This window comes from Sceloporus undulatus, chromosome 1 (assembly GCF_019175285.1).
Source record: "Sceloporus undulatus isolate JIND9_A2432 ecotype Alabama chromosome 1, SceUnd_v1.1, whole genome shotgun sequence".
NCBI classification, from domain to species: domain Eukaryota; kingdom Metazoa; phylum Chordata; class Lepidosauria; order Squamata; family Phrynosomatidae; genus Sceloporus; species Sceloporus undulatus.
In genome coordinates this window covers 292,358,278-292,377,909 of record NC_056522.1, presented here as the reverse complement: position 1 = coordinate 292,377,909, position 19,632 = coordinate 292,358,278, and the positions used below count along the sequence as shown (strand labels likewise).

Below are 19,632 nucleotides of genomic sequence, written 5' to 3'. Positions count from 1 at the left end.
GATACATAACTGCAATACAATGATCACCATACAGGTACAAAGTGTATTTATGCCCCATACTTTAGTATGAACTGTGACTAAGTAATGTAGTCAAAATATGCATACCAATTACAGCAGTGTGATGCAGTAGATGACTGTTATCCTTGAGCACTGGAATATATCAAAGGTATTTTATATTCAGTGTTATCCATGCCTACACTGAAGTAGGCATACATCTCAGAAAGTAGGCTCAAGTTTATGGAATTTCATGCGACAAGCTTCTTTCTTTCAGTTAGTCTCCAAGGTGCTACAAGATTCCTTTGCATATTGATTTTCCAGACTAACATGGCTACGTCTTTGAATTTTACTTTGAAATATGTTAAGATGTACTTTCAAACAAATATATACAATACAGTATAAAGATTACAGTGGGGCTGTGCAGACCACTAGGAAAAGCCGGCATAGGGACAGAGTTGGGGTGTAGCATCATCACGACGCACGGCCGACTCTGCCCCCCAGGGCACTCTGATGCCATGTGCCACTCCACACAGCGCGCAGCATCATGATGTGCCTCCAATGCTGCTTTTTGCAGTTCCTTTTTGTGCCCTCAAAGGACCAGATTGGGGCTGCGGCGTGAGGTTGCTTTGGCCCTGATCCAGCTAGGAAAAAGGCAGCATCCCGCCGCCCCTTAGGGGCTGTCTGCACAGCCCCAGTCTTGGTAGTATTAATGCAAATGGTTGTCTGGTCTGTTAAACCTTTATCAAGATTATATTTTGTAGAGCTTTATCAAGATATATTTGGTTAAGTATTACACTCATAAAGACCTCTGTAATTAATAATCCTATTATCTCTATAGGTGACTTTGTTTCCCATTGGCCAGTGTCACTGGCTCTATCTATGTAATGACCTGTTGTAGACAGTGAGGCAGTAATAATACTTAGAAACTCTACTCCAGTGAGTAATGCTTTGTCTATATATGGTTTCTTTAGGTGGTGTATTTCACTGCTACATTCCCTTATGTTGTGCTTATCATCTTACTCATCAGAGGAGTAACCCTTCCAGGAGCCGGGGCTGGAATCTGGTACTTCATCACACCTAAGTGGGAGAAACTAACTGATGCTATGGTGGGCTTATAATTCCAGTTATAGCACTCTAATAGGGTGAATAATTCACACAGACTTATTATTTGCTGTACATTAGGAAAACTAACAGAGATGTATGACCAATGCTATGTCAGCTTCATGCTGTCTTTTATGGCTAAATTGATTATGCATAATTGAATTAGATTTTTGTAAAATTCATTTTTTGCTTCCCTTTAGTACATTGCTTTAGTGGTTACATTGATTCTGCATGTAAGGAAGTGAAACGTGGCCATAAAGTTGCTGAATTGTTCTCAAGCTGGTTATGCACCATATTTATGCAGTATGGGAGGAAATTAAGGGTTCCATGCAGTCCGAGAGAAGGGTGTGAAGAAGTCACCTGGTCACTTAACAGTCTGTGATGTCTACATTACACTGGGTGGAATCCAAACTTAGGTCTGTCTGTACTGCAGAAATAATGCAGTTTGACACCACATTAACTGCCATGGCTCAATGCTATAGAATTCTGGAATTTGTAGTTTTGTGAGTTATTTAGCATTCTTTGTTAGAGAGTTCTGGTGCCACAACAAACTATAAATCCCAGCGGTGTTAAACTGCATTCTTTCTGCATTTTATCAACATTTTATCTCTTGATGTTCCATTGTTGCTTTCTGCTGTTTTATCTCATCATGTTAAATTTATCAATTTTTAATGTTCCATTGTGCTTTTTACTGCATGATTTTTTGAATTATATTTTTGTATGACTTTATATGGAATTAGGGAACTTTTGTTAAATCTGAAAGAAAGGATGTAAATATATAAACTAAGTAAACACTTCCATTTGGAAGGGAAATTAATTAAGCACAAGGGAAATGGTATTTAATTGTAACTGTACATTAGTGTTGCAGCTTTGAAAAGGAATGAATATAATTAATCATAGGCAATCTTTGATTTAAATAGTATTAATATGGGCAACCCATGTCCAGTGGATCCTTATGCAGACCAAGACCATCACTTAATTTTTTAAAAGACAAAATTATTCTATTAGCAATTAGTGAGAATGCCATTCAGTCTTGATTGTTCTTAGCAGCGAAAATGATCATTGCAATTCATGCAGAGATATGTCCATGACTGAAATATAATTGCTAGTAATGCTGAGAGTGGGAATTTGGTAAGTCAATATGTATGTTCCATTGATTCAGTGAGTCTACCAGTTGGGACAAGCTATTGGTTTTGGCCATACATTTCCTAAACATCCCATCCCCTAATTACTAGAACCTGTTATAGGAGTAGGAATCTCTGGCCATCCAGATGTTTTGGATTTCAACTTCCAAAAGATCCACCAGCAGAGACACTCATAGGGGATTATAATGCAGTGGGAGAATACTTTATGAATCCCTGGGCTAAAAGATCCCCATCCTTTTCCTATTGTTAGACAATTTATGATAACCAGAGGCCATTCACACTGTAAAACTGTAGCATTATGATTTTGCTTTAACTGTCATGGCTACATCCTCTGGGTTTATAGTCTGGGGTTTATAGTCCGATGAAGTATTAGAGATTTCTGGAAGAGAATGCCAAGTATCCCTCCATAAAACTCAAAGCCCAGGATTTCATAGGATCAAGCCAAGGCACTTAAAGTGGAATCTTGTTATTCTAATAGTGAAGAGTGAAAAGACTCCAGCTATTGATCAGCATGGGCAATTTATCAGTAACTAGATTATCCCAGCATGCTTACATCAGCTGCAGTTAATATTTACAAAGCTACTTATCAGGATAGTGTCAATACTGAAGAACTCCCCTGCTCAGATCAATAATTTCAAAAGCCTCATTTTAATATGCAGACATCACTTTCTGCTTCCAACTATTCCCGTAAATTCTGCTTCCCATAGCAACCTGCTTTGCCCAGATACCTATCAGATTCAGTTTTACATAGAGCATCTTGGATAATCCCATTGAGTCACATGCAAAACCATTAGTGATTTTATTCACTTTTGTAAAGACACTTGTTGAAATTGTCACTAATTATCTCCACTGGACATCTTTTTAGGTGTGGAAAGATGCCGCCACGCAAATCTTTTTCTCTTTGTCTGCTGCATGGGGTGGCCTGATTACTTTGTCTTCCTACAACAAATTTCACAACAACCTATACAGGTAAGCTGCACTATGTTCAATAAAACCAGTGGTTTTCACTGGTTGTTGATTTCAAAAACAAATAGAACTAATTTAGATCCTTATCAATTACTGGAGAGAGGCTGGTACATACTTGATTCTTTTCTATTCGTACTACCAGTGGTCCCAAATTATTTGAGATAATTGTCCTGATTTGTATGGTTTTGAAATGACAAACCAAATAGAACCAGTTTATGTATTCTGAGATATCACATAGGACAAAAAATTAAAACCGTGTGGAGGGAATTACAGACTACTGGCCTAGGGTGTTTAGATATCAGGACCTGGTTCCTCTTTTCCTATGTACAGACAAGGGGAAATACTCTCAGAGCTAGAGACCTTCTTTGAAAAATGTGTACGCATTGATTTCATTTGTTATATAAAGAGTTTTTGACTGAATGGCATAGTCGGAGTAACGAGTTTATGCATATGAATCAAACTTAATGACATCCCCAGGAGCTTCTCTTTGTAACACCAACCTTATAACATCATAACATCATGGCTCCTGTGACATCACAAGTCCCCAAGTCTCAGGTTTTGTCTCTGAGATCTCAGAGCCTGGGAAAGTACTGAGTCTGGGATAGTCCTATACATTGGGGGTTCTTGTACCCAGAAAATAAGCTTTCTACAGAAAAGAAATACATGACCACCACAGAGTAAAAAAATACATGACCACCACATCCCATAGTAAAAAAAATAGTACAACCCAGAAAAGCTTGTTCCATATGATATTTCTGAACCTCCTGGACTTGAAAGTTCTGGTTTTTCCCCACTAAATATTTGTCTGTTCCCATGGTTATGAGAACTGTGGCATCGTTGGCCAGTATCATGCTGGAACTCAATCCTAAAACACATTTTCCTTCAAGTATAAAAACAGTCTATTGCTTATTGGCAAACCCCATTGGACTCATGGGGTTTGTGTGTCCTACTTCCTCTTGAATGTTTGCCCTAATTAAAAAGAATCCAGGTTGAAGAGCAATCTAGGGAGTTGTCAAGAACCAGGGATAGCAACATGAAATACACTACATGTCTATTTCTCCTGGAGAAGGCCTTGAGATTCAGAAATAGGTCAGAATCCAGCTGTGGTGAGCACTCTGCATCAACAAGGGTAATCTGCCATTTCTATGCTGCTGTTACTATCACTAGCAAGATGATTGTTCCTGAAGGTGCATTAACACCAAGTTCAGATTAAGAAAGGCTCTCTAAAGTCTTAAAGCTGAAACTTTAAATTAAAGGTAATTGATAAATTGATAACTTCCTTCAGAGCTGGGAAGGAGCCAAAATATTTGGCCTCTTTTCCCCTTCCCCTTCTTTATTTATAAACACAGACTCAATATCTATCTATCTATCTATCTTTCTTTCTTTCTTTCTTTCTTTCTTTCTTTCTTTCTTTCTTTCCTACTCTGCATGTTCCACCATTTGAAGAAACTTTAAAAACATTGCAGATATGGTAAAAATTAACAAATTCAACAGTAGTAATAAAATTATATGTACACAAGAAGGCTTGTACAACAGAAGGCTGTTACCAGGATCTGGTTGCCCCCTTCCCTGGCCTTTTTCTGCCAGCAGGTGAAGACCTTTTCATTCATTCAGGGGTTTGAGATTTAAATGATGTAGCAGTAGTACATGTGAAGTGGTGTGTTGTATTTTAAAATCTTATATTAGTCATTAAATTTTAAATATGTTTTAAGTGTTTTTAACCACATTTTTTAAAAAAAATACTATTATTTAATTCTTTTTTAACTTTTGTAAAATAAGTTTTTGATTTAATCTTGTTTTCAATTACTGTACTGTAAACCACTTTGGATCCCATCCTGGTAGAATTGTGAGGTGTAAATTCAATGAATGAATAAAGTAATATTTAGAAAGAATGAGATTTGTAACTACAGCTAAAATCAGTTTGAGTCTGAGTTGCTGCTGTTTCTCTTGCTGAAGAGACATGCCTGTGCATACTTGTAAAAATGCATTGACTCTTCAGCAATGGAGACTCCTGCTGTAAATGGCCATAGAACATATTACGATAGAGGAAGGAGAAGGGCTACTTAACTTCTAGTATTGTGAAGATAAAATGAGATCCAGAAACCTGTCTGCCCTTATAGCATTGTAGTGCTGTGAAGAGGACAAAGTGGGATCTAGTGTAAACTTGCCAAAGGTTTTTAGAGAGAGATTGGGATACAAATATTACACATAAACATAATGTTGAAACTGCTTGAAATGAGCCTCCAAATTATGGAGAGCCCCTTTCAGACACATATATCAAGACAGCCAAGTTAAAATGAAAAATGATGTTCACATGCAGAGATGGCTCTTGTGGCATCTTGTGGCTTTGGTAGCCATTACCTGTAGAACATAATTCTATGCAAAGGTCTTTATTGGCCAAATGAGCTGGTCACGGAAGAAGCCAAACAGATATTGTCAAGGTCAAGGTCATTTGTATAACTACAAAGATGTAGGATCCAAACAGGGAGAGCAACAGAAGTGATATACAATAAAGAAAGCAGGGCAGGTGTCTGGGGAGGGGTGAGGTAGACTGGCTTGTGCCATGAACCAAACAAATTAAACCTAAATTATATGAAATATTTCAAGAGTGAGAGCACAAGAACAGGAAAGTATCAGATAAGAAAAATGGGCCATTCTTCCAAGAATGGCTAGTCCCAGCATTCATTAGTTCCTTTGGTATTTTGTCTGAACAAAAGGCAGGAGCAGGCAAGAGGTTCAGGCAGCAGGAGGGGGAGTTAGTACTGGAGTCAGTGCTGTTGATGGAGCTGAATGACCTTGGAACATATGTGGGGCAAATAAGGTAGGCTTCTGAAATAATTAGGACATTAGATCTCAGGGCAGTGGAAAGTATCTAAATGGCATCTTTTACTCATTTGCAGTTAGCATATGTACCTGCTATAGTTCCATGTAGGAACTATAGAAATCACGACACTATAAATACAAGGAGTTTCAACAAAGTGACCTAATGAAGCAGAAGGAAACCAAACTATTCACTGAGTTTTTCAAACCAGATGAGGTCTTGGCTTGAGGAGTGTGGGCTGTTTGTACTTGATGCTTCAGGCATCTTGCTTCCCAGTCTTATTGAGGTTGTTACAAGTCTGTCTCATGAAGCCAAACACTCATGAGCCTTGCTATGGAATCAGAATAGTGCATCTCAAGGTAGCTGATGTGAGGGACTGGCAGTTTTCTCTGCAATGTTCCAGTGACCTGGAATAGATTTGTGTTCTTTTGCTACAATTGTTTCTGTCCTGGAGGCTTGTTAGGACCAACAGTCGTGACTCATGGACTGGGACCACTACATGGACTACCATTTTGAGTAGCAGCAGACTAGAAGACAGGGTATTTTTTCATTCATATGTTTGTCATGGGTGTCCGCAAAGCTGCTTTATATTGAGTAAGACCTTTGGACCTCTTAGCCCAGTACAGCTGATGCTGACTAGCAGTGGTTTTCAGGCTTTCATGAAGATTTTTTCCCTCCAGTCTTAAATGACAATAGCACTGACAGCTAACTAGCTAGTTTGATGGCTAGATTTAATTATTTATATTTCACCCTGTAATAACATCTTTGGGCAGTTTGCAATAAAATAACTTTATACACTTACAAAACAATCTATAGTTTTAAAACAATTAAAAAACATTCTAAAGGCTCATTAAACAACTTAAGAATTTAGGACAGGGGTCGGCAACCCCGGCCTATGGGCCGGATCCTGTCGCCGCCGCTGCCGCCGTCAAGGCCGCCGCCGCTTAGGCTAATGCGGGCGGCTGGCTGCCAACCCACCTCCTCCTCCCCCCCAGCTCTGCCCCCCTCCTCCTGGGCAGCGCTGCCCTCCTCCTCCTCCCCAGTGCTACCACTGCCGCCCGTGGCAGGGTTTTCCCGCCCGCGCGCGGGGCTAGGACGGAGGAGCTTGTCCCCTTTGGCCAGCCAGCCATTGGCCAGCTGGCCAAAGGGGACGGGTTCCTCTTTCTTTGTGCGCAGGCATGTGCAGGCCCCACTTCCACACCCATGCGCAGGGCTTCCCAAGGAGCGTTTGTGTAGAGGAGGAGGAGGAAAGGTGAGTCATTTCAGGTCTGCCTTGGGGTTTTTTTTATTAATTTTTAAAAATATAAAATGCTTATTTTTGTTTTTTTATTATTGCTTTTTATTTTATTACATTAATTGTATTATTAAATATATACACCCCTGCCTTTCCCCCCCCTTTTTTCCATTATTTTATTTTTTATTATTAAATATATGCAAGTGCATTTTCTGTGTATTTATGGTGCTTTGAATGCTAACAATCTGCCTTTCTTGGACAGTTATAGTGATGATGATGATAGTGATAGCAGCAAGCCTCTGAGGCACAGCCAATGTAAATTGCTATGATTTTTACGAACTCATGCACAGTGAAGAAAAACCACAGTCCCTTGACCAAGTACACACTTCTGAGAAGTACATTTGAACCCGAGGGCAAATCACTTCTTGTGAGACCACCTTGACATGTTCAAGATGCATAGCCATGTGAACCTTTCTGTCATCTGTCTAGGAATAATGCCCAAATGTCCTCCATTTTGATCATGCCTAAGAAACATGCATTTATATCAACATTTTTAAAAAATCAAATTTTTTTGCATGTCCTCCATTTTAAAAAATGTGTCCTACATTTGAAAATATTGTCCTATATTATTTAATTATTTAATTATTTATTTTTTGGCTTCGACTCCCCAGTTGTCTGAGCGATAGCAACCCGGCCCCCGGCTCAAAAAGGTTGCCTACCCCTGATTTAGTTGATTATCACATTGTATTTAAAGTGTCTTATCCCAGACTGGATACAGTCACATTTAATTTTAAAACAGGGTGTTATTGCATGCAGCTGTGGCCAGATGAGCACAACCCTATGCAGCCCAGATCCCTTCTGCATTTATCATATGGCTTTTAAAAACTGGCAAGCTCCTGTTTTTGAAAAGCCCTGGATAAGCACGGCTGGGATCTCGGCTGCAAAAGAGTTGCATTTGCCTGGCTGCAGCTGTGTGTGACTAGGGGCAAGTGAGCTAAAATGGACAGGAATGGGTCATTTTGACTCATAACTACACAGTGTTCTACTCAAAAAATGAAAAGAAACAAAGAAATTGGGTGGCTTTCATAATCAGGAGAGATGTAGCAAAAGGAGTCAAGGAATACAACAGAAAATCAGACTAAATCATGACAATAAGAATTCCAGGAAAACTTATAAATAATACTATAATTCAAGTATATGCACCAACCACAAAGGAAGAAGAAGAAAAAATTGAGGGATGGCAGTCCAAGAAGAAATTGGTAATACACTGAATCAGGATTGCTTGATAGTAATCGGTGTCCTGGACTGCAGCCAGCACACACAAACATACACCAATAAGGATGGTTCAACAAGGTAATTAGCTATGCAGCTGGAAATAGTCCACAAACCTTGCAGGGAGTGAGAGAAAGGGCAAATCGAAAGCCAAAGTCAGGATAACAGGGATCACGATAGTCAGTCCAGTCCAGGGTCAGGTCAGCCAGAGGGTAGCAATAGTTCAGTCCGTTTCAGAGTCAAGGCAACAGGGAGCCAGTGCAGACAGCAATCACACCAAAGGATCATGCAATAAACTCTGGCATTGAGTTAGCATCTCACAGGTGGTTAAGTAGGAGATTCCCTCCTCAGTACCAGCTGAGGCTTGTTTGCCAATTGTCTCTCAGCAATCCTCCTGGGCCTGTGTCTGCCAGCACTTTCAGCCCTGCACTGCCTAAAGGAGGGAACCTCCAAGCCTGGTTCCTCCCCAGAGTCACCACTAGGCTGCTGTGCCACCAGAGGAATCCCACCAGCACTAGAACCTGTCTGAGCCTCCTCCTCTGGGGCTGGGAGATCAGGGCTGGCTTCTGGCAGAGCAGGATTAACACCTAGTGTAGCCTCAATTACCTCTTGCACTGGAGGAACCCCATCCTCCTCCTCATCCTTCGAGACCTGCTCTTGGCTGGCCATGACAATAGGTCACTGGAATGCTAAAGCAGGAAGCAAAGGAGACTCAAAAACTGTAAGACATTTTGAACTAGGAACAAGAAATGAAGCAAGAGAATGACTGTTAGAATTTTGTGAGGTCAGCAATCTATTTATTGCAAATACATTCTTCATAGAATGAGAGAGGATACTAAACACATGGACATCACCAGATGGCCAATACAAATAAATAAATAAATAAATATAAAATAAAATAGACTACATAATTGGAAGCCAGAAGATGGAAGAGTTTCATTCTCATGATCAAAACTAGACCAAGCACTGACTGTGGCACAGATCATGGGCTACTCATATCAAAAAAAGTAATCATACCAAAATATGCCATGAAGAAAGTCTCAACAGAATAAAATCACCAGGAATGGACAATATCCTAATTGGATTGTTTCAAGCCACACAAAGTGAATAAATTCCAGTGCTAACCAAAATATGTCAACAAATATGGAAAACAAAACAGTGGCCAACAGATTGGAAAAGATCATTATAGATCCCCATCCACAAAAAAATGCAGCAATTACAGGAGCATTAATTTCCCACTCAAGCAAAATTATGCTCAAAATTCTGCAGCATAGACTTCAATCATATATGGAGAGAGAATTGCCAGATGTCCAAGCAGGGTTCAACAAAGAAAGAGGAACTAGGGAAGGGAAGATATAAAAAAACCTGACAAAATCCTAGAGTGTAAAGATATGCAGCTGAACATTATATACAGCTGAAAGTTAGAATTGTTCAAGGCCTTGTATACCTTATTAGCACATATGGCTGTGAGAGCTGGGCAGTAAAGAAAGCAGATAGGAAGAAAATTAATTCATTTGAAGTGTGGTGTTGAGGAAGTGTGCTGAGGATACCATGGACAACTAAAAATAGAAATAAATGGGTCCTAGAACAGATCAAGAAAAAACTCTAGCTGGAAGCCAAGATGACAAAACTGAGGCTGTCATTCTTCAGCCACATCATGAAAAGGCAGTGATGCTGGGGAAGGTGTAGGGAAGTAGGAGAGACCACTGGACTGAGCCTCAAGACCTGAGCAGGGAGGTAGAGGAGAAGGGGTCTTGGAGATGTCTCATTCACAGGGTTGCCATGAGTTGAAATAGACTTGAAATCAGCAAATAAAAACAACTCCTCATGATTTGATCTTTCAAAGGTTACCAGTCAAGAACTGCATCAATGTCAGACTATATATGTGTGTGTGTGTGTGTGTGTGTGTGTGTGTGTGTGTGTCTGGTTAGGTGTGTGGATACTAAACATGGCTGTCCCAGTTGTATGTACTTCACCCCCAAATGGGGCTCCTTTTTTTTAAAAGGAGCAATTCCTCTAATGCAGAGGTAGGGAAATTTTGACTCTTTGATAATCTGGCTTGCAGATACTATCAGACCTATGCAGCATAGTCATTTATAGAGGTCTGTGATGGTCTAGTCCAAATATGTTGAGAGCAAAAGATTGAGGGATAACAAGGTTGAGCAAAATAGTACATTATATCTTGAGATTATCCCTCCCCCTAACATAATAAAGTATTATTGTGATTGTTACCTCAAGCAGGCTCATATTTAGTCCAGAGAGAACACAGAAAGAGTGAGATGAAATCTTTTAAAAGTAATGTTTCATGGGATTTGTTTGTCCTGACCACTGTAAGAAGCCATTTCCACCCAGCAAATTTGCCCATCAACTTGTTCATAGTCCTTTGATGCTATTCTGCTTTTACAGTCAAAATGGCCACAATATTAATATACACTGTATGCATGTTCAAGCAGCTATGGCAGGCCTCCTCTGTCTGATTTGTTTTTAGCCTAAGGGCCAGCCAGCTCAATCTGATATTTTTGCAGTCCTTCATAACACATGCCCCAGTTCTGTCATCTTTCACAGCGGATTTTAAAGATAAGAGTGGTGATTTCTCTGAAAAAGCTTATCACTGCATTTAATAACTCTCTGGCTTGTTTCTACCCCTCCCCAAAGCATTTATGTTTATGGAGATATTTACTTTTCTGGGTACTTTCCATTTTATTAGAAAGATACTACACTGAACCACTGCAATTAGCCTGGTCTTTACAAATTAATTATATGACAACTGAGATTTTGCAGATGGTTTCCTTAGCATTTGATAACATTTGATTTCCTTTTTGAGATCTCTCTCAGCTGGCATTTTTCTATTATGGAATTGTCAGTTATACTTTCTTTGCTGTTACTTCCCCAGGCTTTTATTTTATTATCCACTTAGCAACAAACACTTCACAGAGAATCATAGAGTTGGAAGGAATTCCAAAGCCCAGCTAATACAACCCCCTGCCAGTGCAGGAGTTCATAGCTAAAGCATAATCCAAGAGATGGTAATCTATTCTCTGTTTTAAAAAACTCTAACAGAGAAAAATAACCATCTTTCAAGACAGTGGGTACAACCTTTGAACAGCTCTTACCATCAGGAAGTTTTCCTAATTGTCAGTTGGAATCTCCTAATTTGAATCCAATGTTTGAGGTACTACTCTCTGGAGAAAAAATGCTTGCTCCATCTTATTTTACACAAATTATAAATAATAGCTAAATAACAAATAAGCTAAAATTTCTGTCTTAATTTCCAAACATTAATGCTTAATGACATTCCTAGGGCTGTCCTAGGAAAACCTCAGGGCCTGGGACCTAAAGTGATAGTGAAAATGAGGGGGAGATCTCCCAGTATGGGAGCAAGTTTTCCCTGGTGGTCTTCCATACACCACTAGAAAACATTGCAGGCAGCTCTCTTCCACTGGTGATGTTTCTGATGGCTGTAGACATCCAGAACAGTATATTGCGAGGTTAAACAGAGATAGCTCGACATCTGCTGGAGCCAAGTCCTCTTAAGTTTCCTAGGAAGACTGGCAATCAGATTTGTCACTTATACCAGCCTAGAGATGTGCTGGATATTTTTCTTTCATTGAAATCAATAGGAGGCAAAATAATTACAATGTGAAGTCAAAGGCTTTCATGGACAGAATTGATAGTTTTTTGTGGGGTTTTTTGGGCTATGTGGCCATGTTCTAGAAGAACTCTTCCAGAACATGGCCACATAGCCCGAAAAACCCACAAAAAACTAAAAATAATTACAGTATTTAAGCAGTAAGAAAAGGGAGTCAAGACTGCTCTGCTATTCATACCTTGGTTGGTGTGAGGGCTCTGGAAGTGATATACAATCTGCCACTTCACTGCCACCCCCCACAAATACACTGAGGAGTGTTCTGCCTATTATCTTCCTAAAAAACCCACAATGGAACAATCCATACAAAGTTCCCTGGGGTGCAGATAATTAATGCTGTACTTGGGAGTTGTTGAAGTCTCATTAGATTTGTTTTCTAATGACTGTTAACCTTTTTGGTGTGTTGCCACGATCAATAGTTCTTGGTTGCTCCTTGCATGCTGATTAAGATATCGCAGAGAGTTTTCCTCTCTGCAGATGGGAGGTCTTTACCTTTACTGTTTTATAGCATAAGCAGTTTTCCTCATGACACTAACATTGCAGTCCTAAGCATATTAACTTAGTCCAGATGAGGTCAATGTTTTACTTAGTAGTATATCAGTTTAGAGCTGCACTTAAAAAATCACATTTTAGTTCCTGTTTTCTCTGTTTTGGATATTCCCTCTTAATGAAAGACAGAGATCTAGACAAACAATGCATTTTAGGCAGAGAAGGCTATCCTACTTTATTTTATTTAGATCCTGCTTCTCTCTCATGTGGGACCCAGAGCAGTTGCTTTATTGCATAACAGTGACTACTTTAGCTTTATAGGTGAAAAGCAGTAGTAGTATATTTGAGATGATTTCAAATAAATAAATAAATGTTTTATTTGTATCTCACTTTTCTCTTGGCACAAGATCCAAGGTAGCTTACAATAACATTAAAACAAGGTACAGCTAAAAAAAACCAAACACCTGATGATACAATTTAAATTTTTTTTAAATTGCATACATTTGAAACAGTCTAAAAGAATTCTGAAACACAGCAGACATCATATAAAATGGCTCTTCTGTGCATTCAGTCAGCAAATGCCTGTTTAAATTAAAAAGTCTTCACCCACCAGCAGAAAGAGAGCAGAGAGGGGGCCAGCCTAGCCTTCTGGGAAAGATAATTTGACAGCCTGGCAGCAGCCACCGAAAAAGTCCCCTCATGTGTCCTCATTAAACAGGGCTGTGACAATTCTGGGACTGACAGAAACCTCCCTCCTGAGAATCCTAAAACTAGGGGAGGCTTATATAGGAAGATTTGGTATTTAAGATAGTCTGGACCAAAGCTGTGTAGGCCTTCGTGACCAACACTTTGTCAAGAAACAAATAGGTAATTAGTGAAGCTGTTGCAAGAAAGGCGTAATATGTTCCCTGTAATCAGCATTCAGCATTCTGGCTATTTCATTTCACATTTTTGACAGTTTCCAAAGGCAGCCCTATGAAGAACATGTTGCTGTAGTCCAAATGACATTTTTTATCAAGGCAACTGTCTCCAGATTGAACATCTGCAGGAACAGGCATAACCGATACAGTAGTTTTAACTGTGCAAATGCATTCATTGACACCATTGAAATCTAGGTATCCAGGTTCAGAAGTTAGTCTAAGAGTACACCCTAGCTATGAACCAGAGATTGGAGAGGGAGTGTAACTCCATCCAGCACAGGTTGGCTCCCTGACTGTCTTTTGACTCACCAAGAGCAACTCTCTTCTGTGGACTAAGCTTCAATTTGTTCTGTTATCCCATTTTAATTCATCTCTATAACAAACTTGTGAAGTAGATGGTGCTAAAATAAAGGTTTGTCTGAGATGTCTCCATTAACTTCAAACCCACACCTTCCTTTTCTAAGTGCACTATTTATAGTGGATGTCCTAAATTCAGAAAATAGTTGTCTGCAAGCACTGAAACAGAGAATTGTGTGAAATTAGACCACTCACTAGAGATACAGTCTGGAAATCTGGGTCTGTTGTGGCACCTTAGTCAACATGTACATCCAAGGACCAGCACAGGATCAGTGCAAGTAGTGATGTCTTCACATCTGTGTACATAATATAGAAAGGAACCTGTGCAAGTGAAGTACTTTATATGACTTGGCACAACACAAGGCCATATAGCCAAAACAGCTAGTTTATTTTTCATTTATTATGTTGCATGTGGAGCCATTTCTTTTCTCCTTTCTCTTGCAGAAAGAACAAGAATCTAGAATCTTGAACCTTTGTATAAAATTATACAAAGGTTAGAAGGAAAATCCAGACTTTTAAGCCAATCTAGAATTCATAGGAAGAGAAACCCATAGCTGCATATTGGTAGAGATGTGAAGGAAACAATGTGCCCTTGAGAACAGAGATACTTCCAGCATTTAGGATTAGTTGGTGTTTAGATAAACCTGATTTCAGGAGCATGTTCTTGGCTGAGTTCATGTGTCACCCCTAAAGCATAGGATCACTCTCCTAGATCAGGCTCCATATGGTTCTGATCATATATAGAGGATGGTGTAACACATGAGAGGAACAACTGTGATAATTTCTCCACATATTGACAGTATCCTATTAGTGACATACAAAGGCTTAAATCTACTTTATTCAAGTATATGCTTTTTAAAAAACAATTGTGGAAGTGGCTGTTCTCCTCTATCCTCTGCAATGTCCAAATGTGCTCTCTGCTGCCTGGACTGGGGCAGGGCTATTGCAGCACAATGGGGCAGTTCTGGTGGTAGTGACAGGAGAGTCATGGTAGAGTCCCTCATAATGAATTCTTACATTACGCTTAATTGCCTAGAATTGCAACCACTAATTGATTTTGTCCAGGTGCATTAGTGTATGAATTTGGCCATAGTTTATGAAACTGAGGTAGTTACAAAAGGTATTATTTTCTCTTTATCTTCTATCATGCTTGCATGTACACAACTTCAACTGCAGTGCATAGGGAAGTAACAAGATGAGCTACTTTTCCTTCATAATTTATACCAGCACAGCAAAGACAACATTAATTTTATTTTAAACATTTTATCCTTCAGCATATTTCAGTAGAGGTTCACAAATCAACTTGAAATTCTAACAGTTTATGTTGTAGCACATACCTCAACTTAATATTCTGTGTGAGTGATAAACTTTCTTAGCGAGGGTCTTTTCATCTGAAGTTGATACAGAGCCAAAAAAGAAAAAAAGTTTCCTTGAGAATAAGATTAGAACACAGCAATCTGCTTCTGTAGTTAACATTATCAAGGCTCAGCAGGAAGGAAAAAAGTGATAATAGACTGTATTATCTTGCTTAAGGGGGCTCCCTTAGAGACTGCGATGAAACTGCAGGGTGCATTTCTTGGCAGGTTTCTCATCTGCTTTTCATCATTTCATATATAAATGTCATTGGAACAGAAACCTTTTGATATTCTATTGGAGAAAATATCTCCATTTACATTTTTGATTATTAATACTTGCATCTGTAGCAATAGCAAGTACATTTCTATACTGCTTATCAGTGCACTAAAGCACTCCCTAAGCGGTTTACAATGTGCAACTAATTGCCCCCAACAAGCTGGGTACTCATTTTAAGACCCTTGGAAGGATGACAGATTGAGTTGACCCTGAGGCCCTTGCTAGTACTGAACCCACAACCTTGTGGTTAATGAATGAGTGGCTGCAGTACAGGCATTTAACCACTGTGCCACCAGGGCTCTTTATCTGTACACATACAAGCCACACACACACACACACACACACAGAGCTGCTGTTGCTGCTTATGCTCATTGATCCCTTTTAGCAATGTTGGCACATTTTACCCATTGGAAAGGGCAGAAAAGTGAATATATATTTCAAGAGTTGTTCTGGAAAAGAGTTATCCTGAAAGATTAAGAGATACTTTGATGGTATTGACGATGCAGCATTGCTGCTTAAAGTGGCCTAGTCCTCATAGCAGCCTGGGGGTGTGTGTGTGTGCAGAGGTCCCTCATCCAAAGTCTCCAGAGGCCTATTCATACTACAGAATTATGCACTATATATACAATATAATTAAAATATATATACATGGTTATTCTACTCTAATTACCACAGTTTTATTCTATGGAATCCTGGGATTTGCAGTTGTGTGTGTGTGTGTGGGGGGGGCATTTACCTCTAGTGTCTCACCAAACTATAAACCCCAGGATTTCATAGGATTGAACCAGGACAGTAAAACTGAAATAATAACAATATAATTCTGTAGTGTGAATGAGCCTTGGGTACCTTTAGCAGCTTTCATTTTTGATAGCTGCAGGCATCAATTGAAAGTACCCCCCCCCCCCAAGTATTAACACTGATCATGATGATTACTCACGCAAAGTTGTTTCCTTGCTCTTCTAAGAGGCCAAAAGCCAGGTAGTAATGGGTGGTGAGAGAAGAAACAGTAGCATCACTATTGCTGTGGCTAGAATTGAGTGCGAAATGACTTTTTAGCAACCCCCTCCGTGAGAGGATCTTTTCAAGTGCCTGTCATTTTTGTTGCATCCAGGAGTAAAAATAAATGGTAAAAGTTTTCCTCTTTTTTTGCCCCCAAATGCCCTCGAGTGAGTATGGGGAGTATTTCCACTATGTTTTGGCATCCTTGGGCCATTTTATACTCAGGAGAAACCTTTTTGAAACAGGGTGCGACTTCTGATCACTTTCTGTTGTTAAAAAGAAAGTCTCTGCTGGGCCTAAAATGGCCCAGAATGCTCCAATACCTGGTCAGGCTACCCCATCAGTTGCATACCTAATATATTTCACACATGGTGTGGATCATTTTTATAACCATCTTGCTCTCTTGAACAGCCTTTTCCAGATCTGGTTGAGCTGCTGGCTGGGTAGAAGGAGACTCTCTTTACCACCTAGCCAGCAGAGTGGCTGGACCTGGAAGTCCCAGTAGTTGCTGCTGGTGGGGGTGGGCTGCTCCCTCTGCCTGCAGCCTTTGCTGGATCTGGCGGAGTTGCTGGCCAGGATGGAGAGAGAGGAGATTCACTTTTCCACCTGGCCAGCAGAGTTGCCAGACCCAGAAGGCAGCCCTTTTCCACCAGTACACCATGTGACCTCCCCCAGTGCCACCCCATGCAGGTTATATCTCCCACACACCCTAGTGATGACCCTGGACCCCATGCCTCATAGAGTTTGTTTTAGGGTATTTTGGGTCAATTCTTTAGGTTATTTTTTTGCAGGAGCATTTTGATGGTGTGGTCCTTCAAGATCTCCTGGGGGAACAATGCAGCCTGCTAGCTTTCCAGTTACCCACCCCTGACAGAGAAGTGCATTCACAGGCTGCTGAATAACCTGTCCCCCAATTTAACAGAATTAATCATTGCATAATATGAATTGGAGTCATTTTCATACAAAGCATTAGAATATTGGCTCAATGCACTTCTTTTAGGTTAAAGGCAATATAAATATTTTTGCTAGGTGTCCATCTGTTAACTGTAATAATAAAAGAGGAAGAAAGAATATCCATGCCCTTGAAACCTAAATCTCTGAAACTTGTTTGCAAACTGGAGAAACTCAGAGGATTTGTATCACAGGTTTATTTTTGTTTTAAAAATTGATTAATTTTAATTAATTCATGTTTGTTTGTAGTTTGCTAAACCACATTGAATCACCTAGTAAGGTGACACAGAGGACTTTATCACATGCAGCTTTTATACCACCATTAAGGGTAGATAATAATGCCTTTGGTGACATCATATAACACTGGACCTTACTGCACAGGACCTCCGCGGTACAGCCTCAGAACGGAATGGAAGGGGCCAGGAACGAGTGGGGGATGCATTTTACCGCACACAGAAGTCCCTCACTCGTTCCGTTCCTCTCTCTTCCGTTCCCAATCCGTTCCATAGGGGGCGATTTTTGAGAACTGTTCAGACAGTTCTCAAAATCGCTCCCTCTGGAACAGAAGAGAGGGGAATGGAATGAGTGAGGGACTTCCTTGTGTGCGGTAAAATGCATCCCCCATTCTATTCCCTTCCTTTCCATTTTGAGGCTGTCCCAGGAGCCCTGTGTGGTAACGTTCAGAGTCTCCATCTCATTGCTGGCTTGCCCTACAAGTTCTGTGAGAGTGCACCTTGTCATTGATGGGGGAAACCCAACAATAAGCTCCCAAATGTACTACTGTAGCACTATTCCTCAGGTGTGACAGGCAGTTCTGATATTGGGCAGCCATGTACCATCAGTGTCTCCCTCCCCCTTCACTATTCCATGTCTTCTTTGGTGGACAGAGGGGTGTAGCTGGCTTCTCCCTATCCCCACCCACCTGCCAAAGAAGGAATGACAGTCTTCTGCTCGTGATGAGACATTCTCATTTTTTCTTTGGCAGAGGATGGGGTTCTCTATGCCCATCCACCAGTGAAAGAAGAAATGGCAGTCTTTTCTTCATGATAGACTCTCATGTTCTTTTGTGTGTGGAGGGGAGGAGCTGGCTTTTCCCTGCTCACCCACCCCTCTTCCAGCCAGAGATGAAATGGCAGTATCCTGCTCCTGAGGAGAGACTCAAATTTCTTTTTGGCAGAGCACATTCAGAGGCCAGAGGGTGGCATTAAGGTGGCAGTGCAGAAATCAGATAGCATGACCATGGATCACCAAAGTAGCACTAAAGTATTAATGCAGAGAACATGTGATTTAAAAAATGATGTAAAACTGGTATGCTTCTGTTAAACTAGTGAGATTATGATGGGACAGAGGGAAGTGTGAAAAAGCCACTAGATGTCAAGTACCAGGATTCAGAGCACCAGAAGATGTGGCTATTTAAACCTCTGGCCTTTCTCACTGTTTCCACAGCACAGGTTATATTTCAATGTAATCTAGCTGCCTACTGAATAGATGATATATGTGGGGAAACTGTACAGGCTGAATATGTGCCTCTCCTGCACAAAGCACATGAACTCCATGAAGAGTTAAAAAGAAAAGGGGTTACACATTCATAAAATACCCTAAATTCCTTGCATTATATGAAAAGATGAAAATAAACCCCATCCTTCTGTTTCCTATGTATAAAGCTTCTGAGTGGGAAAATAATGGTATGTGTCAATGGTGATCAGCATTTTTATGATTCACTACATGCTTTCCATAAAGAACAAATAATATGCATTTAGGGGACTAGAAGATGGCAACTCTGAGGGACAGTAACATTGCTGATGCCTGCTAAAGTGGGGAAGAGAGCTAGGAGAGGAAAAAATTGAATGAGCATTTAAAGAGGGAGGAATAACTAACAAGGAAGAAAAATAATATTGGTAAGGAAGTGAAAGCAGATTGAAAATGAAAAGGCATGGGGGTGTATGTGTTTCTAACCCAGGTGACGCTGGTTGTATCTGGGCCAGAGAGATAGTACTGGAGGGATAATTCAGATGAAGCAGAGTGCTTTCATTAAATACTGAAGTGCTGTGGAATTACCATCCTACTGAGAAGGCACAAGGATGTAACACTTATATAGACAG

General features: G+C 40.2%; 1 protein-coding gene across 1 annotated transcript in view; it reads left to right on the top strand.

Moving 5' to 3' along the window:
- Positions 1–19,632, top strand: part of SLC6A5 (solute carrier family 6 member 5) — a 99,119-nt gene that overhangs the window by 27,898 nt on the left and 51,589 nt on the right. The window contains exons 8-9 of the mRNA XM_042446330.1: positions 969–1,103; positions 3,109–3,212. Of these exons, the coding sequence (XP_042302264.1) occupies positions 969–1,103; positions 3,109–3,212 (239 nt within the window). The remainder of the gene's footprint in view (positions 1–968; positions 1,104–3,108; positions 3,213–19,632) is intronic.